At 46.4% G+C, this 23,112-nt stretch overlaps 9 protein-coding genes across 10 annotated transcripts; 5 read left to right on the top strand and 4 right to left on the bottom strand.

Annotated features, from left to right (window-relative positions):
* The first annotated feature begins 7 nt into the window (after window positions 1-7).
* On the top strand, window positions 8-2,688 carry BDCG_08420 (ribosomal RNA processing protein). Its single transcript, XM_045424197.1, has 3 exons — window positions 8-552; window positions 749-856; window positions 984-2,688. The coding sequence occupies exons 1-3, from the start codon at window positions 504-506 to the stop codon at window positions 1,868-1,870; spliced, it is 1,044 nt and encodes a 347-aa protein (XP_045272966.1). The 5' UTR covers window positions 8-503; the 3' UTR covers window positions 1,871-2,688.
* Window positions 826-5,071, bottom strand: BDCG_08419. Of its 2 annotated transcripts, XM_045424195.1 has the most exons (3): window positions 4,428-5,071; window positions 4,280-4,333; window positions 826-4,177 (listed from the first exon to the last, which is right to left on the bottom strand). In XM_045424195.1, exons 1-3 carry the CDS (start codon window positions 4,588-4,590, stop codon window positions 2,853-2,855), a joined length of 1,542 nt encoding a protein of 513 aa, XP_045282544.1. In that variant the 5' UTR covers window positions 4,591-5,071; the 3' UTR covers window positions 826-2,852. The 2 variants fall into 2 exon arrangements, with proteins under 2 accessions (XP_045282544.1, XP_045282545.1); XM_045424196.1 differs by lacking the exon at window positions 4,280-4,333 and having other exon boundaries at window positions 1,856-4,177; window positions 4,428-5,060.
* Window positions 5,072-5,413: 342 nt separating this feature from the next.
* Window positions 5,414-9,553, bottom strand: BDCG_08418 (coatomer beta subunit). The gene is made up of 6 exons (XM_045424194.1): window positions 9,353-9,553; window positions 8,897-9,290; window positions 8,410-8,830; window positions 7,969-8,358; window positions 6,292-7,903; window positions 5,414-6,154 (listed from the first exon to the last, which is right to left on the bottom strand). Exons 2-6 carry the CDS (start codon window positions 9,199-9,201, stop codon window positions 6,012-6,014), a joined length of 2,871 nt encoding a protein of 956 aa, XP_045272965.1. The 5' UTR covers window positions 9,202-9,290; window positions 9,353-9,553; the 3' UTR covers window positions 5,414-6,011.
* A 14-nt stretch (window positions 9,554-9,567) lies between these two features.
* On the top strand, window positions 9,568-10,776 carry BDCG_08417 (protein mago nashi). The gene is made up of 7 exons (XM_045424193.1): window positions 9,568-9,707; window positions 9,763-9,800; window positions 9,858-9,953; window positions 10,010-10,073; window positions 10,131-10,218; window positions 10,290-10,415; window positions 10,472-10,776. Exons 1-7 carry the CDS (start codon window positions 9,670-9,672, stop codon window positions 10,484-10,486), a joined length of 465 nt encoding a protein of 154 aa, XP_045272964.1. The 5' UTR covers window positions 9,568-9,669; the 3' UTR covers window positions 10,487-10,776.
* Window positions 10,777-10,786: 10 nt separating this feature from the next.
* On the top strand, window positions 10,787-13,321 carry BDCG_08416 (vesicle-mediated transporter Vid24). Its single transcript, XM_045424192.1, has 4 exons — window positions 10,787-11,516; window positions 11,581-11,731; window positions 11,805-12,162; window positions 12,273-13,321. The coding sequence occupies exons 1-4, from the start codon at window positions 11,079-11,081 to the stop codon at window positions 12,337-12,339; spliced, it is 1,014 nt and encodes a 337-aa protein (XP_045272963.1). The 5' UTR covers window positions 10,787-11,078; the 3' UTR covers window positions 12,340-13,321.
* A 177-nt stretch (window positions 13,322-13,498) lies between these two features.
* Window positions 13,499-15,403, bottom strand: BDCG_08415 (uncharacterized protein). The gene is made up of 3 exons (XM_045424191.1): window positions 15,233-15,403; window positions 14,321-15,160; window positions 13,499-14,192 (listed from the first exon to the last, which is right to left on the bottom strand). Exons 2-3 carry the CDS (start codon window positions 14,466-14,468, stop codon window positions 13,918-13,920), a joined length of 423 nt encoding a protein of 140 aa, XP_045272962.1. The 5' UTR covers window positions 14,469-15,160; window positions 15,233-15,403; the 3' UTR covers window positions 13,499-13,917.
* Window positions 15,019-17,561, top strand: BDCG_08414 (uncharacterized protein). Its single transcript, XM_045424190.1, has 5 exons — window positions 15,019-15,180; window positions 15,278-15,704; window positions 15,827-16,065; window positions 16,171-17,476; window positions 17,539-17,561. The coding sequence occupies exons 2-4, from the start codon at window positions 15,646-15,648 to the stop codon at window positions 16,173-16,175; spliced, it is 303 nt and encodes a 100-aa protein (XP_045272961.1). The 5' UTR covers window positions 15,019-15,180; window positions 15,278-15,645; the 3' UTR covers window positions 16,176-17,476; window positions 17,539-17,561.
* Window positions 16,639-18,074, bottom strand: BDCG_08413 (uncharacterized protein; the record flags this gene model as incomplete). Its single annotated transcript, XM_045424189.1, has 6 exons — window positions 16,639-16,680; window positions 16,756-17,000; window positions 17,070-17,273; window positions 17,353-17,439; window positions 17,507-17,573; window positions 17,649-18,074. 6 exons carry the CDS (start codon window positions 18,072-18,074, stop codon window positions 16,639-16,641), a joined length of 1,071 nt encoding a protein of 356 aa, XP_045272960.1.
* Window positions 18,075-20,657: 2,583 nt separating this feature from the next.
* Window positions 20,658-23,056, top strand: BDCG_17788 (uncharacterized protein; the record flags this gene model as incomplete). Its single annotated transcript, XM_045426852.1, has 6 exons — window positions 20,658-20,726; window positions 20,819-21,298; window positions 21,704-21,817; window positions 22,095-22,166; window positions 22,274-22,783; window positions 22,856-23,056. The coding sequence occupies 6 exons, from the start codon at window positions 20,658-20,660 to the stop codon at window positions 23,054-23,056; spliced, it is 1,446 nt and encodes a 481-aa protein (XP_045282543.1).
* Window positions 23,057-23,112: the final 56 nt, after the last annotated feature.

Here is a 23,112-nt window from a genome sequence, read left to right as displayed (position 1 = left end):
GCTAGGTTTGTATTCTGTCCTCCATACTTCCGATCAACTCAAGGACTATAACGCCAAGACAGGCGCAGCAAACAGAGCAAACAGTCAACCAATATCGAAAAAATAAAAAAATTTAGCTACCTCAGGCCGTGGTAGAAAAATACATATATATATATATACATATATAACGGCTCCAATACTGATATGTAGGAGGAGGAGTTGTGAATCAATTGATTGCCCCAATACAACGCATCGACCACGCCCTCAATCGAAGCAGCAAAGAGCTACGAGAATACCCCGGGGAGACATATAATACTCCGCGACTTATATATAGCCGTTCCAGTTGTGCGCCGCGCGGACCATATTTTCCATCTCATCTTTCGCTCTCCTTCAGGTTTTATTACTTTATTTTTCACTGGTATATTCTGTATCTTCGAAGAAGGCGGAGTGAGAGCAGCAGGGGAGTTGTCGTTTTGCGCCGCTTCTTTTTCGTCTTCTTCTCCTTTTCAGTTTTATAAGTCGGGATGGATAAAATCGCGCAAACTCCGTTCGTACGGGAGTTAGCTTCCAGTGGTATGTTGACTTGAATTTTTAATGCATTTATCTAAATGCGACCTTGTAAGAGGGAATCCCCAATTGTATCTTTCGATTTTTTTTTTTTTTTTTTTTTCTTTTTCTTTTTCTTTTCTTTTTTTTTTCTAAGCACATACTGTGCGAATCAAATCTACGAGAGATCAGAAAGACTAACTCTCGTCACTCGTCTCTCCAGATAAACGAACCCGTGACAAGGCCCTTGAATCCCTAACCCGCTTCATTCAAAGCCGGATAGGCCTGCAACTTGTCGAGCTATTGAAGATATGGAAGGGGTTATTTTACTGTATGCGCCCCCTTCGGACTTTTCCTCCCCCTCCGGGTCTTCCAAAATTGAGAACGCCAAATGAAAAAACCCGCCAACCCCAATCCACCCAATTACTAACCAAAAATATGAAATCCCTTTTCAACAGGCTTCTACCACTCCGATCGCCCTCTCACCCAACAATCCCTCTCCCGCTCCCTTTCCTACGCCCTCGTCCCCTCTCTCCCTGAACAAACCCTCCAACCATTCTTGCGCGCATTCTGGATAACCATGTCGCGTGACTTCCACTCGCTGGATAGACTGCGGCTGGATAAATATCTCTATCTGATACGGTGTTATGTGGGTGTTGCGTTTGATGTGTTTTTGAAGAAGGGGCTGGCGGGGGTAGAGGGGGAAGCGAAGGAGGGGCAGGGGAACGGGAAGGGGAACGGGACAGGGAAAGAGAAGAGCGCTGGCAAGAAGAAAGGGAGTCTAGGGAAGCGAAAGAGGGGTGGGGAGGTGGATGAAAATGGGGAGGCGGATGCTGAGTCGGGTGACTCGGGGGTCTGGAAGGAGCTAGGGATATACCTTGATATGCTGGAGGAGGGCCCGCTGTGTCCTATTAATTTTGACCCGGCTGGTGACGATGGCGCCGAGGACCCTGCTGTGCGAATGCATAAGGGTCCCGATGGGCTTCGGTATCATTTATTGGATATTTGGCTGGATGAGATTGAGAAGGTTGCTGTTGTTGAGGTTGAGGGGGACACTGAGGAGGATGGCAATGATGATGATGATGCTGAGGGGCGGGATAATGATGGTACGAAGGAGAAGAAGACGAAGAAGCGGTTGAAACAGGGGGTGCCGATGGAGTTACTTCTTCGTCCGATTGTTGGGCTTCAGCGGAAGAGCATTTCGAAGCTGGTTAGAAAGCGGGCTGGGGAGGTATTAGATGATGAGAGGTTGGTGGAGTGGGGGGTGAGGGAGAAGAAGGATGACGATGACGACGACGACGACGACGACAACGATGAGGAAGAATGGGGAGGCATTGATGGGTGATTTTTTTTTTTTTCCCCTTTCTATTATTCTGAATCATTCATTTGCCGGTGTTTATTTGGCCTTGTTCTTTAGACCTTTTGTAGTGTTAAATGTGACTAGGTAACCCCCTTTGCCATGATAGAAGGGGTTAGTTAGTTATTTCGCATTTCCTATCTGTATCCACTACCCAGCCCCATGAATGAGCATGTATGGATGTTCTAGTCATGTAAAGAATATATACATAGAAGAGCATTAGATACATGCGAGAACAAGAGCACTAGCCCATGTCTTTCAACTAATGTAGTTTGGGCAGATAGATTCCTCGCCCGGTTCCCCGGGGAGGGTAGGGGTGTGTGAAATGCCATCTCGAAGAAAAGGAAAAAATCGCGCTGCGAAAAAAGGGAAAAGAAGTGTACCACCACACTCAATAAACCTATTGAGAAACGAATCCTACCATCCCGTACAATTCACTCTTCATGAAAAAAGAATTTGAAAAAAAGCCTGTGCTTATCGCTAGGTGTTTATCCACAGCTAAGAGAAAAAAGAAATGCAAAGAATGGGACGCAGTGTACAGAATGCTTATATAAATGAAATGAAAATTGGAAAAGAATGAGAAGGAGAAGGAGAAGGAAGGACGGAACGATCCTGTTTCTAAAAGGGGTGTTTGGCTGAGGGATTGGTGGAGTGAATAAGGGTAACTTTGGTGAACATCGGTGAGAAGAAGGGAAGTGAAGTAGCCAAGGAGGAAAAATATTAGGAAAAAAGGAATGGATGTTTTATCACAACAAAAGACCATATAGAAAACTCAAACCCATAGTCTAATGCATCGCATTGGGGGAATACAAAAAAGGATAAGGTATCGCAGAATAAAGATAAGATCCCTAAGGGGGGATATGTAGAAACAGCATTATCTCAGGGGGAAGAAAAGGGAAAGTGAAAGGAAAGGGATAAAAAAAAGTTAAGAGAAAAATCGATGAAAATCTTGGAATTTCACTGATCGTCCTCACTTCAAACCGATAGTCTCATATCTGTACCCAGATCTGGATAGTACGGTTCCAAGGCCCCTATGAACTTCCGCCTGAAATGGTTCAAACGGTACCCGCTCCCCATCAATGCTGATATATCCATCCTTCCGGTCTCTGGGGATGATTCTGTAGGCTGTAACTTTCCGCACATTGACCTCGGGCATATCGAAGAGTGTGCCATTGTCAACAGCCATAAGCATTTGAAGAGCAGTCCTTCGACTGATATCGCCATTAATTGTGATGAGGTCCATACACCCATCGTTGGGGAGAGCGGTAGGGAAGAAGTTGGCGTCCGCAGCCATGTATGCCATGTTTCCTGCGTAGAAATTTCCCAGTTTGTCGTGTGGTACCAGAGTCCAGCCTTCGGGGAGTGGATCGTTTACGGTGCCATAGCGGAGGGGTGGGAGACCGACACAGTCTGATGATTCTTCACCGCGTAATTGCTCAAAGCTTTTTCTTTCTGAACCGGCGCGGTAGTGATCTTTGATCTGTTCTTTATTGTCGAGTTCAACCTTAACAGCCAGGTCGCAGGGATAGACTGTTTTCCCAAAAAGTCGTACTAGGAATCCGTATGTGAAGCGCGCTTGGCCCATCCACCGGATATTTTCGGTTCCCAGGTCTGATTCAGCTACAATACCAAAGGACTGAGATAAAAACGACACTGTGCGTTTATCGCCTTGAGTGATGGATACTAAATCAAGGGGCGTTCTCAAACCCTTGACAATCCACAGAGCCGCAAGACTGGCACTACCTGTTCCATTGAGATTCCAGCTCATTGCGTTCCCTGATCCGCACGGTAGGTTTGCTACAGCGATTTTCCGCAGAGCTTCGCTTGCATTTGGTTTCTTGGCTAGGCCATTGAACACCTCGTAAGGTATGCCGTCTCCCGAACAAGTCGCGATAACGTCATATGCATCGACATCAAGTTTCTCCACTATGTCGACTGCGTGTCCTCGGTAATTTGTCAATTCGGCATCCACTCGGCACTTCGCAGCAGCGAAAATGGGCTTTACGTGTTTATAGTAATATTTTGCAGCGCGACCTTTTCCACCAAAGGGGTTTATGAGGACTTTAATCCGTTTCTGCCGCTGCGCTTTGCCGTACGCTAAGTCGAGAAGTTTCTCAGTCCACGTTTCGGCTTTTGATTTCTGCTCGAGGCTGACTGGAAAATATACTGAACGGAGGGCGACATCTGTGTTAGTAACTTGGTGGGCATATTCAATTGTAATATAGTCATGAGAAACCTCAGCCCAGAGGATATTGGTATACGGAATAGATCGCGTCGTCAGTGTTCCTGAAGACTCTTCAAAGGAGGAGAGAAGTCAGACAGAATAAATACCGAAATTGAAAAGAAAAATTGAAGAAACCTGAGAATCTAAAAACCTGGGAGAGTGGTAAATCGTACGAGGAATAGGAAAACTGCAGCAACGGCGTTGTGACTTTGACCTCAGCCCTTCATCTACAAAGAAAACGTTGCCCACTATGTCAAAGCACTGCTCGCAAAATTTCTTGGGATCCGGGTATCTAGCACCCTAGGATGCACGTTAACTTACCTGTAACAATAATCGCATCAGCTGCCAGAGTCAAGAGGGCAGTTTTCCCCACCTCCAGCGTTGCGCTGCTGTCTGAGTTGGGATGGAGGACGTCCTCCACGACTGACTGTGTCCCCTTGTTGCCGGAAGGGCCCGCATCGAGAACGGGGGCGCCAATAGTCATAGCTTAATAGATTGCGCTAGCATTATGAGAGTATTTGGCAAAGAGGGAAGTCTGTCGATAGGGATGCTCTAAACAATGAGTAATAAGGAGTAAGAGGAGAGAGTGGAAGGGGGCGATGGGATGGATTGTAGTCGGCTGGCACGAATGGTAGCGCGTCGAGGAGAAAACTGATAAAGGTAGTCCACAGCCTTTCCGACGGTACCGGCTACTAGGTAGGGCCCAGTTTGCGCCTGTTTCAGTCTGCGATATCACTAGTCTGTACGGAGGAGCTCAGCCGGATAAGCTGCGGGAGCGCGGCATGTTTATATATCCAGGGAGACACCGAGACAAGCCTGAGAATCCCAAGGCCAGGCAGGGGCTTGGACTTGGTAAGCATGTGCTTACTGCGCAAGGAACAAAAGTACCGCGATTAACCCGGCACTAACACTGGGGTTGGTTTGGCGATGGTTGTCCTGATTGGAAGAATAGCGGTTGGTAGAAAAAGAAAAGATATAGAAAGTTGAATTGATTGTTCGGCACTTTGGCATTTCGATTATGTCATCTCCAAGCCAGAAGTTGCCGCATGCGATGGTCATTAGCCTTGCATGTGTCTTCAACAACATGCGGCGATACCTAGGTAAATTATAACTATCGCTCTCGAATAGCAATCGGGCTGTATCCTTTTTACCAGGAGTAAATCACAGCCAAACCAGATTTTTAAGGGCATACAATAACTATAGACCAAGATTTCGCCGAATACTTCCCGAAAAGGAAATTGTCGGCATTCCTGTCTGGCAGGTTGTTGTACTGTACAGACGAACGACCCGACCGCGCACTATAAGAGATCCGATGGCCAGCCCGTATGTGTTGTGGAATAGAGCACTAATTAGGACCATCTGAAAAGACTCCCTCCCGTCTGATATCGTTATATAATTTCCATTTTTTATCCTCTATTGCTTTTGGTTTTCCTCGAGCTATCTTCCACCTAATGATAATGATGGTATAAAAATTCCCTCCCTGTTGTGGTTTTATATTCTTCCAATAAAATAAATATGAAGGGGTGGAATGAGACGAATAAGAGGAGTCGAAAATAAAAATATTAATATTAATATTCGACATTGGACAAGGATGATGCCAGTTATATCAGAGGAAGATTTTGGAGACACCCGCACACACATGCACATTCTGGTATCACGCTTCCAAAGAGGCGCACAACATTGTAAGTACGATACCTCGGAGCAAAACGTGAGGAAAAAGAAAACAAATAGTAATTGCCGTTAAGTAAGTAGCAAGAAAGAGAGGAAGAGAAGATAGGTACTGACAAGATTGGACACTTAAAGAAGAAAAAAAGCAATAAAAGAAAACAAAGGGGAAGAAAGCCGCTAGTTTAAGTGAAGAGTTGCAACTTGACGAGAAATATAAAAACATCCTTTTGGTCATTATTAAACAGCATTGGCCTTTAGACCTTTGAGAGACCCCAAACTCAACGCCAGCCCTTGTGACCGACTTCGGATCCGTACAAACCCAGTAATCGGCCCGTCCTCGCCTTGTTTCTCGATGCTGAGATTTGCAAGCGCATCCTCGCCTAGAAGAACAATAAAACAATATTGTTAGTTGAGGGTCCTCAAGTTATGGAGACTAAAAAAGGGATGGGGCGAAAAAAATGAAGAGATGTGAATTAAAAAAAAAAAAAAAAAAAAAAAAAAAAAAAAAAAAACTTACCGAAGACGCTTCGGGCATAAAGATTGGCGCTCAGGAATTGACAGTCCCCTTCAAGCGATGCCTCTGGTGTCAAACAGCTCATGTTTGTGCTCTCCATAAGTTGGTGAAGGAACTCTCTCAGCGATTTCGCCTTGGAGTTGATATTAACTTTGTTTTCCCATTCGAATTCTGTCCACATCGTACGGAATTGGGTTTCAGTGCAGTGAGCTGGGTGTATATAGTCCATGATATCTGCTTTAACGTCGTTCAGGATGACCACATGGGTTTCCGTCGAGCTAGCTCCATCGTAGACTACGTTTCCAAAAATCACGCCAGTATCTGTCGATGAAACCTTCACGGTTGCTTGTACGTTTAGGAAATCATGTGGGCCGAGGTTCTGCGTTGTCGGGCGCTCAACCACCTTGAGGTCTCCAAGGGTTGCAAACTCTACCGACAAGTTTTGCAGGGTCTCTGTCGTTTGATTGACGAGCAGGACGTCCAAAACTATGTCGAACTGGTGAACTTTGACATACGCTTCAGCGTAGACTGGGTCGGAGAACCCAGTTAGTTGTACAACCCGACTGAGCTTAGATGATAGGTCTTCATAAGTGGAGTCACCACCAGTGGCCTTGGCAAGATCAAGTTCAATTTCGTCAGCTCCTTCTTCGGTAGATTTCTTAGCGAGCTGGCGGATGGGGATTGTGTCGTCGACTTGGACAGCCGCCTTGGCTTTCTCGTCTGCTTCTTTGGCTGCGCGCTTCTTTTCTTCGACCTGAACCATAGCGCGGAACGCCTGTCTTGTATCTTCAAGGAAAGTCGTTTCTAATTCCTTGTGCTGGGCAAACTCAGCAAGGGATCGAACACAGGACATGATTCTGTCCACGGAGTCCTCGTCGATATGGGCTTTGACAAATTGAGATTGGCCGACCCGAATTATCGAGATCATGATGAGCATTGCTTCAGCGCGAAGAGCATTGGTACGAGCGGAATCTTGGGAGACCTCAGAATGTCTCATGACCAGTTTTGTCAGGGTCGATGACAAGACAGTGGCAAGGAAATAATCACCATCGAGGATAAGCTGTCGGAGCGGGGGTTTCTGTGCTGCTTTGACTGCTTCTAATCTGGCAGCCTCACTGGACTGGCTGGTAAGTGCGCTCTCAGTAGCATATGTGCCGTCTGCTAATACCTTCCTCGAACCTGTTGGAGCAGATGGCTTGGGATGGCCGTTCACTTGGTCCTTCGGCGGACCGTTTTCTTTGGGAACGTCGTCGAGTAAGCGTTGCTCAGAAGCCAAAATCGGAATTTCTCCGAGGCTAGCCCTAATGCGCTTCCAAGCTTCTCTAATATCGTTGGCTTCAAGGGAGTATTCTCCAATTACCCACAGAACACCCCGATAGACTTTGCCTGCCCGTACCTCGCTGAGTGTGGATACTAGACGCTCGATAATGGACGCTCGCAGCTTAGGAAACTTCTCAACTACTTCCTTGACGAAAGAGATCACATCGACAGCAGAATTGTTGTTAAAATCAACGATGAAGTCCATGAGAAGATCAACAACGCTGGCTGCAATTTCAGAAAATTTAATCGCACACTGATGTATCGATTGGATAAGTAGTTGTCGGTATTCGTTGTTCTGTAGTATGTTAGTTAAACTGCGATATTCAATTGGAAATATGAGTTAAAGTTGGTTGTTAATACCTTTTCATATTGTTCGTCAACCGTTTTAGCCAGTTCCTTCTTCAAGAGCATGACGATTTCTTCGACGTTTTTGCTAGACACCATTTCCATTGCAATGCCCAACGCTTTTCGACGAACATCGATATCTGGACTTGATAGAACTCGCAGAATTTCCATTGTGAGGTCATCTAGCACGCCTTCATTCCGTATCCGCAGCTGGTCGACTCTGTCGAGCACAATCAGCTTCACATTGTTATCAGCCTCTTTGATGCTCAACTCGATTAATTTTGAGGCAGCTGCCTTGACCGCTACCGGATTGCTCGTGAGTGCCGTGAGCGATGTTGCTGCTTCATAAACAACGGTACTAGCCCCTGCCTCCAAGAGATCGAAAATCAGTCGGAGATATTTGGCCTACATAACTTTATTAGCCCACGAAAATTTTCAATAAAAGGGGGCACCAACCTTGTTCTGGGTATTTTGGATTGCATCCTTTCTGATAAATTCTAGTTCGACGAGCTGAAGTAATTCATCTGCGTTTGGTACACTGTCAAAAGTAGAGTTAAGATACTCTAGTGCCTTTTGATGGCTGACAGTATGAAGCGCGGCAAAAGCGTTGCGTTTGCAGGTGTGGTCAGTCTCTGATGCCAAAAACGTCTGGATGAGTTCTGGAGCATCGGGAATCAGAGACTCGGAGTGTTGGAATATGGAGGCAACCGCCCAAACAGCATTTTTCCGCACGTATGCATGTCGATGATCTAAGCAGGAACGCGTAGAGGACAGGAGTGGTTCAAGGAGTTCGGGTTCTTTAAGTTTGCACAGGAACCGGAGCGTGTTGCCGCGGATATATTCGTTAGGATGCTGTAGGTCATTCCGGATGCCGTTACTATGCAGGGTAGTCGTTTGTTAATATCCTATATAAAACATTGCGAGGCATGGTCCAATATCATACCAGACTAAGATCATCTCCTGCTTCAATTTGCCATTGCTATCCAGCTTCGGGCAGATCTCGTAGTAGAAGTAGAGTAGTTTCTTCAGCGTCTTGCTCCTGGATGGCATGACGAAGCGAATGATATGCATAAGAAGTTGGGGCATCGGGTCTCCGTTCAACATCACAACCAATATCCGTCTCATGGTGTCTATTTTGGATTCATCTGTTCCTTTCTCCAGCTGCGTCTTCAGGTCTTGCAGGGTAGGTTGGTCAGCAGTATTGTCCTGATGCACCAAGCTGTACGCATTTTCCAGATACGACGCCATTTTTGCTGTTCTCCGCTGCGGCTTGCTAATCGACAGACAGTCAGGCTGGAAAGGCGGTATCTATATATGCGGACCAAGTCAGGGTGAGGCTGGCGGGGAGAATGTCAGCTGGGCGTTCCCGTTAGTTCTAGGGAGGCTCAGGAAAACATACGGCGACGAGTTGGCGAAGTAGAGCCTGGATAGGAAATCGTGACAATGTGCCTGGTCCCCGCCTTAGTCCGAACAATCATCTGCGCCGGTGCAGGGCAATTGGAGGAGAGTGGATAGGGGAACTGATATATCTTCGCGGTGCTGGGCCAATGTCCACCCTGTCCATTTGGAAGAAGGTTGCGGCTACGGGGGCCAGTGTGTGAATGACTAAGCAGGCTGCAACCACTTCAGTCGAAGTCTCCTCTCTGCGGGCTGGGTAAAACCGAATTGAGCAACCAGATACCACCACGCTTTTGCTAGAGGAAGACTGGAGCGAATATGGCAAACTCGAATGAGACTTTCTACGTTCGCTACTAGTAAGAATACTCTCTATGGCCCAGGTCGCCTCAGCTGCTGACAATCCGCGTCCAGCTCAGGTCATTCTGGGCGGTTTGGACATGAGTTCCTAGGTGAGAAAAGCTACACAGCTTCGCTAGCGACCTACCGTTTACTTACATAGTCGCTAGAATTTGATTTTCGATCTCTCGGAGACGGCCGCAGTGCGTCTGCCCGGTATGCGAACAACTCCAACTATCGAAATGACTCCCTGATCCGCAAAGAGAGTATGTTCGGATCCCCCCCACCTAGATCGGAAACCTAGCTAAGCAAGCCATAACAGTGTGCGTCAGCGCCCTGATGATCGCTGAAATCAAGCGCATTATCAAAGAAAGTGAAATTATGAAGTACGACAGACAAAACTGCTCCCAAGTGCTTTCCTTTGACTTTTAACAACTATACAGGGAAGATGATTCGAAATGGCCCCAGAAGAACAAGGATGGACGACAGGAGCTGGAAATCAGGCTGGGGAATGAGCATATTTCTTTTGAGGTAATGAGGCCTGTATTGCAGCGGTTGCGACCTCATGAACACAAGTAAGTGCGTTCACTGACTGCGATCAGACCGCGAAAATAGGATCCCTCGTCGATGTCACCGAGTCGGCTGACCCCGAAGGATTGCGGGTATTCTACTATCTTGTCCAGGACCTTAAGGCTCTGGTATTCTCACTGATCTCCTTACATTTCAAGGCAAGTGGATACGAAATTTCTCTTCCAAGAAATATAGGAGCTAATATTCTTTACAGATCAAACCTATTTAAATATTTCCAATTGATGTCGAACTAACAAAGGGAAAAAAAGAAAATTGAACGGCATGATCTTTCTTATTTATTCTATTCGGCTAGGTACTGGCGTGGCGTTGAAATTGTGAGGGATTGTCCGCTATTCTTTTTTTAATACATTTTAAGGCTTTCTTTGTAAATTAACACCTCCAAAGATGAAGCAAAAACGCGCTCTTCGCTGATTTGACCAGCATACCATCCCTCTGGGCCGAAAGTGTAATTATTTTGCTGTAGAAATATGAATGTAGCACGCCTTTGATATAACATAACCTTAATGCTTCCCCGCGATCGCATGACCCTAGCCGGTCTGGGCAATCGTCGCTCGAACTCTCGGCAACAACCAACTCACTAATCTGGACCGCTTGCTTGCTTGCTGTGTCAACTCCATAGTACGATATGCTCTGAATGCACATCTGGCGTTGTCGCTGAAATCCAATTCTATCTCCTCACTCTCTGCACCTTTTTACTACTGGGTTAGTCAGTCTTGATCTGGATGCTGTGTTGTTTCTACCCGATGCGTTCTTTTTAATGCCTTCTTCGCTCTTGTGATCAATATTTCATTTTATCCCCCATGCCGACCCCTAGCAGCAATCCTCAGTCGACCTCCACCTTATATCCTGTGGACGCCTCTACATCTTCCCATACCAGCTGCCCCCCGGAGACTGACAGGATCGCCACCTGGAGAGCATTGTCGGAGGAGTGCATTGTGCCCAATGCTGACGATGATGCAACTCCGGCCATCGTACAACGCCCGGCGCAGGCGCAAGTAGACCTGCCGCTAAATTCACATTCGCAAATTGCCCCTTCCCACCCCCGGGCCACCGAGATATCCTCGCAGGCATCTTCCGAGAAAATGGATTCAACAGACGATGATGTTGGGATGGAGTCGCCAAGCCCCGCGGCCAGCGTGTCGTCGGCTGAGGGAGCTTCTTCGGCCCAGACCTACCCAACTTCACCCTCCTCATCCACCACGATCCCATCCATGGACTACGATTATTCCAATGTTAGAGTGCGTAGAACTCTCCGTAAACTCCTCCTGTGATACCTCAGCTAATCTGTATAATTTTCAAAAGCTTCTCCCCAGTCACTGTTCGTCCTTTCTCAGAGCGGGCAGCAAGTTCGTCGGAACACAGCAGTCAGACCGCCAGGTATACAATGTGGACGTTGAAATCAAACATGTTGATATGGCAGAATCATATCTATGTGGATACCTCCGGATTCAAGGTATGTCCTGGTGTCGAAACTTCCAAGGTTACTTGGCTTGAGAGATATCTAACCAGAGCTCCCGAAACTCTAGGGCTTACCGAAGACCACCCAACCCTCACCACCTACTTCGAAGCAGAGATAATCGGCACAAAATACACGTTCCTAACCAAACATCAATCGTGGGGTGCTACTGATAAAACCGACCTGAATCACTGGGCCCGGTTCCCCTCCTGGCGACCGCTAGCAAGGTCGGCCAGGAAGTCGGAATTCACATATAAGAATTTTATGCAGCATCCGGACATCTTCATGAGGTGGAAAGAGTATTTCCTCGTACCAGACCACCGTGTTAAAACCATCTCAGGCGCGAGTTTTGAGGGATTTTACTATATCTGTTTTAATCAAGTGGAAGGGACGGTCAGTGGGATATACTTCCACGCAAAGAGCGAGAAGTACGTACCTTTTGTTTCGGTGTTTTTCCATGCCCCGGAAATTTCCAAATAGAGTCAGGGCCTGGAAAACAAATTTGCTAACTACGATGTTTTCTTTTTGTCTTCTACAGATACCAGCAGCTTGAGCTTAAGCACGTGGATAACAAGGGGTGTTTTGGGGCCATCGAATTCCGCTAGGTCCGTGCCGGAGTTTTATAAGTCTTTGGCCCGACACGGCCGATCTTCGGGATGATGCATGAACTTTGCATCTTTTTTGGTCTCGATGTTTGTCTAACTCCCCGGTTTTAGCCATGCCTTGTACTAGTTCATTCATCGTCGGCATTGGGCTACCCGTCCGATTAAAATTATCGTGTTACCCGTGTTTGAGCTGGCTTGGTCGATATCAACACCAAATCTTTGTCAAGGGAGTAGGTGTCCGTGGGTTGGCGCAAAGATTTCTTTTGCATTATTGTTTTCTTTCATGACACTATACCATTCTTCCCTTTACTGCTATTTGGTGCCGTCGTTGACGTATCGGTCCCCTTTTCACCTTTTGTGCTTCTCTTTTCCTCCATTTTCCCTCCAACTTACAGTACTACTGAAGGTGTGCATGTTTGCTCTCCTCCCTGAACTCCATCCCGTTTCCGAACCTTTTGTTCACTTTTATCTCCCAGCTGGTCATTTTTTTTTAATATATAACATAGTCGGATGTTTGGCGTTTCGGTGTTTTCTCATCTATCTCCTTTTTACTTTCATCGACACGCGCTCCGGCTTGACTTTGTTGACTAAAATATCTACTGCCTTCTTTTCTTCTTTTCTTTTCTTTGCGAACTACCTACTATAATCTTTTATTATACATATAACTGAACAGACCCAAAATCAGCATCATTCAGAGTCCTTCTACTCCTATTTCAATTTTACTCCGTTTTGTCGAATACCTTTCTAAGGCCGAAGAAGATTGAGTTTTATCCCGAGATTCGTACACACGCAAATTGACCTGTCAAAGTAAATTTATTCCTGGTTTGGTGCGCGGTTTGGCTGAACCGTGACAACGGAATTTAGCTGTTTCTTTTTTCGTTTTATCGCCTCTGGAGATTTCGCAATATCATACATCTATAAAGTCAAGACTTTAGTCTTTCTAGATAACCGATGTAGAGATTAATAACTGGGGGCATTCGTTTCTAAACGACCACCCTTGCTCCATGCAACATTTAGACGCTCCGAGGGAACTAAAAAAAGACATCCACCACCTCACAGCTGGAAGGCTTTAAGTAAAGGAAGCCAGGGAGGGAGTTCCGTCCGCTTATATATTTTTGTGTCTCTCCCATCTCCCCATCTCCCCATCTCCTTCGTAACTCAAGGGATACCACTACCATTTAACCCTACTTTTCTCAAGGGGTTTTTAAACGACTACAAATCATTGAATGGCAGAGGCGGGTTAGCCGCTAGCGTTCCTCTTATTACTGTCAATTACTGTAAACGAACACGAAGTGCAAAGATCCCGGGAGGTTGTAGGTCTCATTGATAGGTATCTTAGTGCCCAATTTTTATTCAGCATGTGATTCACCTGCTTATAATTACGCCTCTACAAGTACTTGGTACACTTCACCTCTGTCCACGGGAGCAAAATCCACCCAAAAAAGAGAAGTAAAATAAAATCTCAACGCTCAAATCATATAGTAAGGGCGAAAATGACTGACTATACGTGAGGAAAAGAGTTCAAAATAGCAAAAGAGCAACTGCATATATACATCCACCACCCGTCCCTCCCCAAACTTAATAGATGTAGCATTTGAGACTCTTCGCTTTGAATTTGAAGACTGCGGCACCGGTCCAGCCATAAGTATCTCCACTCCAGATGGGGCATCCCTTCCTTGAATAGGCTGTGCACATGCAGCTGCCAGAAGACGAGGCAGCGACGAATGGTTTCCCGTTCGAGGACACCAGGTTGACGCAGGTGCCCGCCTTGGTGTTGACTCTATAGCAGTCTGTTCGCCTTTTGTTCTTGCAGACTACTGGTTTGCAGTCGCGCCATCCACGTTTGTCAAGGTCTAATTTTTCCACGAATTGGTGTAATTTTTTTTTAGCTTATTTACGTAAAAACAGGGGTGATGGAAATTTTTTTAAGAAGTTTGGAGTGAATGTGTATCTGGTGTGTCAAAGTGGTTCATCTACATACCTCCTTCAGAGATTGGTTCCAGGTCGGCCTCGGTGAGGGTGACAACCTGTAGGTCCTCTCCTCCTGCATCGTCAGGAGAGGGGATAGCAGTGGCGACAGCAGACCCAGCGGCGAGCAAAGCCGTAAGGAAGTAGAGGGCTGAGCGCATTTTGTTGGTGATAATGGACTTTTGAGAGATTTGGGTGCCGAGAAACTCGCGGGTCAAGAAGATTTAGAATAAGCGTAGTGAATATTGAGAAGTGCTTGCTTGCGATCCAGGAACAGCTTTGGAGGATGGGAAACGACCTCTTATTTATAACTTCTTCAAGCCCCGGCTCAGTTCATAGCAGGCCCTCAGAATCTGTGACAGGAGGTCACATCGAGAGATTGGCCTGATCCATGGTATAAGATGGCAGTGGCTGCAAGGAACAAACACGAGCAATACCGGATTTCTAGCATGGTCCTTTATTCAATGAAGTTGTTTTGGGACTTTGCATTGGGGCCTCCAATTAGATAGGGATCTATACGAGGGAGGTTCATACTGCTGCCAAGAAGCGCATACCAGCCCTGCAAGCCCGGGCTCAGCAAATATCTCGAGCTTGGCTGGCCAACAGCATGCCAGGGCAGGTCCTGTGACCGCGAAGGCACATAAATGCAGAGATGCGCCGATGAGTGTAGCCTTATCTAGAAGCTTCACACCCGCTTCGTATCTAACGAGCTGGAGACAGGATTTTGATCCTTCATTCGGCTGGGCGTGCTCTCCAGCCTAGAGGCATTCGGCGCCGCGCCCTGAAGAACGGCCACCAAGCAACTCATGTTTACGGTAGAAATTATTTGGACAAGAACGTTACATCCAATTCCCTGTCAACATTGATTTTGAGGTTAGTGAAAGCTGAAAGTAGAAGTTGACAGAGGGCACGAGTGTATGCATGCCTTTCTGTCCAGCTGTGCCATGCAATTGACTTTGAAGCAATGAAGCAATTGTCATTCTGGGCATCGCAGTTCCGTGTTGGCAGCCGATACATACATCAGTATGATACAGATATAGAGCTGTAGTTGGTTGATATCTCTGCGATAAACGACGATCACAAGCGGGCAGCCATGTTGGTCTTTGTAGGTGTCCGTAGCCGGGCTAGGCTGTCGATCCAAGCCGCCGACAACCTTGACGAAACGACCAGGAACAGTTATATAAGAGCAGCATCCCAACCACCAAACCACATCTTCCGCCCGGATTTGCTGTTCGTATTGCGGCATCTGAAGCAGGGGCTTCCATTGTTTCAATACATCTGCTTAGCTTAACCCCGTAACGCCCCACAATCCTTCAGCAGCTTAGCCAAACGACCGCAATGATGCCCGTCCTCCTCCGCCTACTTACGGCCTTGGGCCTTATCCTGATTGTTCACGCGTAAGCAGAATAAACCCCTATCTACTCAGGGCCTCTCTACCCATCTCTTAAGAGAGAACTCTGATCTCCCACCCCAATTGGGTCTGTACAATTGACATGTGCGCTACTGACAACATCTATAGCGGTTACTCCGCCCACGAGCATTCCATATTATACGGCAGCGCTCACTCCGTTCCTCTCGATATCATCCTTGAAACTCTCGTTGCTATCATATTCGTTACACTTGGTCTGGTTCTAGGGTCTGAGAAGCTGCGGCCGATTAGTTGGAGTGTATGGGCCGGCGAGATTGAGAAGGAAGGAGGCGCGCGCAATCCATTTCGTGGTTTCGAGGACCGAATAGGGTTTTGGGATGTGAGGGTGAGTGGGTGCTTTTTCTTTTTTCCCCTTATTTCGTTATATTTTTTTCATTTGGTGTAGTGGATATTCTTTTCCCCCCGTTTTTGGCTGACGATGCGCTATTTAACAGGATAAACGAAACGAGTTTGCAAAGTGGGTACGGGAAGAGGCTGCAGCTGGGACAAGGTCATGATTTTTTGTTGAATGCTTGTGTTTTATTTTTGCATGTGAAATGCCACACATGGAATAGCATATTACACTTTTTAAATTTGATAGAAATGGTGAGTGAAAACACTCTATGATATCTAACAGGTTTATATTTCATATTGAAACATTACAAATTTTGAGTGAAGCAAGCCATAGCTTGCATCATCTTAAACAATTCCAATACCCACATTTCAATGCTTTTGTGACAATGTGGTCTTGGATTTGACATAACATTACACAACAATATTTGCAGGGACGATGCCGTGCGATATCTTGAGTGTCCAGCACTCCCATATCGCGGACATCATTGCACAATGTGTCTCTATGGTCAACGTTGCAACCATTCATCTGAATACTAGTTGAATGCCGGATGACCTGGCATGTGTCCCGGTTAATATCTAGGAATGCGACCGGAGACAAACTCTTCGTGTATCTATAGATGAGGACGAATGCGGTTAGTCCTGTGATGGTTCACGTCGGGTTAAAATTGGCTCGCAAGACGACTTACATCGACTTGTTGAGTTACCGCAATTCCGGTACTCCTACTCTTGGGGACGGTCGGAGCAGGTGCTGAATGGTAATCATCCAGCTCCACCAGTGGCTTGTTTCCCCCGCTAGACGCGTCCGATAGCGGAATGCTATTTTTGTTCTTATATCCTTCCATTGAGGAATATTCCCTGCCGTACGAGCGCTTGGTGGCTCGTTCTTTACGATATATGATGGCGAGGGCAGGAAGGCACCCGATAATGACCGCTAGATGACGAAACCGACCGACGATTTAGTTTATGCAGTGAGGATATGAGCAGAACTGTAACTACTTACCTATGCCTGCTTCGAGAATTCCCCAAAATGCCAGCCACGAGCTGCTCGGCGTGCTGTTATTTTCCGCCTTTGTTCCGATCTGAACAACTCGTATGGTGGCCATCACAATGCAAATGATGCCAACGCTGAAGAGAGCTCCAAGACTTGCTTTCTGAATGAACGGTAATCGGAGCGACCACAATAGTTTCACGGGCAAGGCCATGACTTGATAATGATAGTTGTGAGCATTGTTTCTAATCCAATTGGGACTGTCCGCTGAATTCTGAATGCTGAGACAACTCACTCATAATGTCTGTGATCACGTCAACCGCGAATGAATAATACAAACTGGCAAGCTGGGCCTTAACTTCCTTGGGACTTGAACATCCAGCTGGGTTTCACGATAGGTGGTAAGCGCAGCACACTAGGTATATTTGGGTGGAATGCATGTTACGAACTGAGACTGAACCATGCTGATAAGCTGCTGCAGGAGGTCAAATTGGAGATGATGCATCCTATTAGATTCTATATCTCGTGTGTGAGTCTAGCAAAATACCCATGATGGGGGAGAGACTATTAGGGAAGGAGAGAGGGCCATACCAGGGCAGTGAATATCAGAACCGCCCACCACAGACGAATTTCGGTTTTCAGACGGGACAACAGACGCCGGTACAAAACCAGCAGACTAAACTTGACCGACCACAGCGATACCCAAAGCAAGAGTGTCGTGCAGAAGAATATCTTTTTGATGAATAGCACATCGTCCACGAACTCGGCATATGCAGGTCCGCCGGCCAGGAAGGCAGTAAGTCTATATAAACGCGGCATAACAATGAGGTAGAGGGTCGTCATTGCGAGGAAAGAAAGCCATGACAAGACAACGAACAAATCTTCCAGTTGAAGCGGGACCGATTTCCAAAACCGCAATCCAAACCGCCCAAAGAATACGATGCTGGAGAGAGCTATCATCACATACCCCGTCGATGCCACTTGCGATTCAGTGACATAATTCTCTGAGATCGCCATGGTGATCGTCGAAGGACCCGCTGCCTAACCTTTGGAATTTGCGATTCTAGGAGCCAAAGGTATACACGGGGCGAGGAACAGAGTGAGATTCAAGAAATCTGGTCAGCACAGCGACATTCTCAAATAATAAGCCATGAAAATTATCACACTTCCACGGTTAACACGGCTTTCAGCCCTCGCATGGCCCCCCCCGTGGCAGAGCCGGGCGACACCCATGAATTTAATAATATTACTCCACGAAATCTTCTCCTGGTGCTGAAGATTTTTGGTGGCTCTGATCCTGGTTTGTTGTCAGTGGGAAACCCTGCTCATTTTTGCTTGCCGGCCGGCGTGCTGGTATCGTTATCCTATGTGAGTAGACCTCACCATTAATAATTGTCAGCTTACGCTGGTAAACCCCTTTATTTTCGTTAGAACCCCCCTAATCTTTTTAGTGGCGTGCTAACCATCACCGGTCCGCGTCTTCAAACACCCTAATAAAGCATACAAATAGGAGAGGTAGCTTCCTTTCTTAGTATTATTACACATAATCTCTGCCGCTCATTCTATTACAAGATGGAATTACTTTGCTGCTGCTGCTCCACCTGCTGCTGCTTCAGATTACCTCTTGTACAAAGTGATTAATATGTGATCAACATTGAGATATTCTTCTTTACAGTCTTGGATGGACCTATGAGAGGATATTTAATCACCTTGAGATAATGTATCAAGGAGTTCAATACACTTGTGAACTTGGAGTGCTACTCCTAAAAACCATGCTGGTTGTCTTAGGCCATGTCTATTCTGAGAAAAGGTTTCAGGAACAATCAATAAGGTTGGTTATACACAGTGTAATATGAATATATGATTATAATATTCAGTATAGCAGTGCTAATCTTTCTTTCTTTTCAACCTTCTACTCCGTAGACATTCTATCACAAATGAATACTCCGTCTCATTCACGGGTGGATACAAATGAACCCTGGCTCGGGCTTGAAATTGATGTAAGATGAAGCTCCAGGACATGCTGTAGCAGAGACTTCTCAAGATCTTCAAGAACATGGAATCCTCCCTATAGATTGACGAGGCTATCCCCCTGATCTGAACTCAATTAAATCTGTATGGAATCTTACGGAGTACTCCGTAGTGAATACAGGAGAATCATGAGAATGAGAAAAATCTTTCTTATGATGCACTTGGAGAGATGATTAGAAATGTCTGGACCTATAATCTGTAACAGAGAAGCAGTTACAGAAGCTTATTAATTATAGTAGAGATGTCTGCTTGCTGTTAGGTAGGGGGTGACTATACAAGATATTAATATTATTATTGATTTCGGGCCTGTTCAGTGCGGCCGTGTGTACTCGTTCTTTTTGTACAGATCTCCACTTTTTTTTAAAAAAGTACAGCCCCAATATCACAACTGTTCGGTGGGCAGAGCATCTGTACTAATATTACAGCTGCTTTTACAAAGTATAGATGAAAAAGGCTAGGTGTTCAGTGGATTGAGCAGCCGTACTGGCATCTTTTGTCAAGATCTTATGAATAAGCAGTATTTAACTTCAACAGTGTGTGATGGTGTAGAATAGCACTTTTAGAGACAATATAGTGTAGAATAGCATTCATAGTGGAGGCAGTTAACTAATATTGGCTAGAAAGAAGCTCACAAAAACACATTCTTTTTGAACAGAGTCCAGAGTCAGTTCAAAAAGAATGTGTTTTTGTGAGCTTCTTTCTCCATCTCATCCTTCCTACTGCGTACAGAAGAATATTGGAATAGTGTGGTGGCACAACGCCGGCTTTCTACTAATAATTGTAAATACACTATTTTTAATGAGATCCACTATTGCGTTCAAAAAGTACGGACGCACCGAACAGGCCCTTCATCTGATATCTCATCTCATGGAGAGAATGTTGTCTTCAAACATGAGAATGCCACATATACCCCCATAAGTATGGTTAGTATGCAACTAAAATATTAGGGGGGCCCTAACAAAAATGCCGGGTATACCAGCGTAGACGCCGGTGAAAGACTGGAAGAACGTTGGCATTTTCCGAAATGCGAAGCCTTTTCGATTGATAATTATTATTATTACTAACTAATTATTATTCTTCAATTAAAAATGTATGTACATAGTCTGAGACAATGATTATCTACCTGAGATTTTCAACAGCTCGATGATATCAACTTTTCAAACATTCACATACAGACACTTGATACAGCCCATCCCAGGGGTTATTAATAATAATAATAATTAATTCTCCGTACGCTGTAGGGGGCTGTCACCCTGCTAGCTGCTTAACTAGCTTTCCTAATTAAAAGCACTAAACAATAGCACCAAAACTATCTAATTCTAGTTAAAGCCCCTAATCTTTCCTCGTTCGTTCGGGATGCGATTGATAAGAAGAAGGAGAAGGTTTGGGCAAGCTCTGGGTGGTCGGATTATTATTTTGCCGGTCTGGAAACAAACTCTGCAAACGCGACCCATTCCAGTGCAATTCCGTCATGAGCTAATCATCGCAACAACCCGCTTGTCTTCGATCTATATCCTCTTCCCAAATACCACCACTGTGTTAGGACGTTGGAACACCCTGACAAACATCATGATCAATGCCGTGTTGGTCTTTAATAATAGTGGTCAGCCACGACTGACCAAATTCTATACACAACTGGTATGCCAGGCCATCCTGCCAACGTCACCCCTGTGGCACTTCAACATCCTTTAGGTATCTTGAAGTCTAACACCCCACCCTGTTTCAACTAGGACACCCAAACACAACAATCCCTCATCGCTCAAATATACAACCTCGTCTCCCAACGCCCCTCTTCCGCCTGCAACTTCCTCCCACTTCCCCCGCTCCTCGCCGAGGGCGCCAGCTCCAACACCTCCAACACCAGTTTCTCCGACGCCCCCACCCAAATCACCTACCGAACATATGCCACCTTATCATTCATCCTAATATCCACCTCGACGGAATCGCCTCTAGCCCTCATCGACCTGATCCAAGTCGTCGTCGAAGCGCTGGACCGCCTGTTCGAGAACGTGTGCGAGTTGGACCTGATATTCGGATTCGAGACCATGCACGCTGTGCTTGGCGAAATGATTGTTGGCGGGGTTGTGGTGGAGACGAATCTTGAGCGGATCGTGCAGGGTGTGAAAAGTCAGGAGGGGTCGAAGGGGAAGCGGAGGGCCGTTGAGGCTGGGAGCGGGGCGATTGGAAGGGCGGGCATTCCAGGGCTAGGGGTGCCTTGGAGATGACATGGAGGCGAGGTCTTTTCACTCATGTAGATGTTTCTGCGTTTCATGTTTCTTGCTGCATGTGCTGTGGATTGGTATTTTGGACACAGAGCGTGCACGATGGGCGTTTGGATGGGTAGATCATGGGTCAACTGGTGTTTATGGGATATATTGCTTCGTTTAGTTCTCTTACACTTCGCGGCCGATCTTTACATGAACATACTTTATTCCTTCCACGTATCTTAAATTGGAGATGCAGTATTAAATTCGACTACTTCGCTTGTACCTACCCCGTAATCCGTACCGTACCTGCTCCAACCGCGATTCGGAGCTGGGCGATGTCATGCTTAGTCATCCCGCAAAGTTAATAACGTGATTAGGGCAACCCTCGCTTAATTTTCCAGCGCTAAGCCCAACCGAGCTATGCACATCAGCTTCGACTTCATCTTGAGTTTGATTCTTCTCTTCTTCATTCCTCTCCTTGTCCCCGTCAACCAACGAATTCACGACAACACCGACAAAATGGTAAGATCTCAACTTCCTACATGATATGTGAACCCTTCTTGGGCCTCTGTAGTGTCTTGACTTGATTGTCCGGACAGGCATTGCAAGCTCAGTGAAGTAATTTTTCCGTCACTCCAACATCCAGACTCTCTGCGAGAGAATGGTGTGGAATGGCGATGACATGGCTTGAGTCGATGAGCAGAGCAGAAATGCGAAGCTCGTGGTCTCTCTAGAGTTCAAAGAAGATGTAGTATCTGGTGAACAAGATTCGCTGATGGTCTTCTTTTCTCAATGATAGCCTCCCAAGGGAAAGAAAGTTGCTGCCGCCCCCTTCCCCCAGGGGAAGGCTGGTGCTAAGAAGGCTCCCAAGGTATGTAAAAATTTCTTCCTCCCCATCAAGCTCATCGCTATTTGCCTAGTCGAGCGGAATCCGAGTAACTATACATTCGTTTCTAACTCAATTGAACCAAATTGTAGAACCCTCTTCTTGAGAAGCGACCCCGCAACTTCGGCATTGGCCAAGACATCCAGCCCAAGCGCAACCTCTCGCGCATGGTGAAGTGGCCCGAGTATGTCCGCCTCCAGCGCCAGAAGAAAATTTTGAACCTCCGCCTCAAGGTTCCCCCTGCGATCGCCCAATTCCAGAATACATTGGACCGCAACACCGCCGCTCAAGCCTTCAAGCTCCTCAACAAGTACCGCCCAGAGTCGAAGGCTGAGAAGAAGGAGCGTCTACACAAGGAGGCCACCGCTGTTGAGGCTGGCCAGAAGAAGGAGGACGTCAGCAAGAAGCCTTATGCCGTCAAGTACGGTCTCAACCACGTTGTTGGCCTGATCGAGAACAAGAAGGCTTCCCTCGTCCTCATCCCCAACGATGTCGATCCGATTGAACTTGTTGTTTTCCTCCCCGCCCTCTGCCGCAAGATGGGCGTCCCCTACGCCATCATCAAGGGCAAGGCCAGACTTGGAACTGTCGTCCACAAGAAGGTAGGCCAGCTTCTTAACACATCAAACGAAACAATATAATTTCGCCGGTACTAATATTTTCTGTCAAAACAGACTGCTGCCGTCCTTGCTCTGACCGAGGTCCGCGCCGAGGACAAGACGGAGCTCTCTAAGCTCGTCTCCGCCATCAAGGAGGGTTACAGCGACAAATACGAGGAGAGCAAGCGCCGATGGGGTGGTGGTATCATGGGTGCCAAGGCCGTTGCCAAACAAGTCAAGAAGCGCAAGGCCATCGAAAACGCCATTAAGATTTAAAATAATCTTTCCCAGCACCCATTTTTATTCCAATCAATGACCCCCCAAGAACAAAA

This window comes from Blastomyces dermatitidis (assembly GCF_000003525.1).
Source record: "Blastomyces dermatitidis ER-3 genomic scaffold supercont1.11, whole genome shotgun sequence".
In the NCBI taxonomy this organism is placed as follows: Eukaryota; Fungi; Ascomycota; class Eurotiomycetes; order Onygenales; family Ajellomycetaceae; genus Blastomyces; species Blastomyces dermatitidis.
This window is presented reverse-complemented; position numbering and strand designations above follow the sequence as displayed.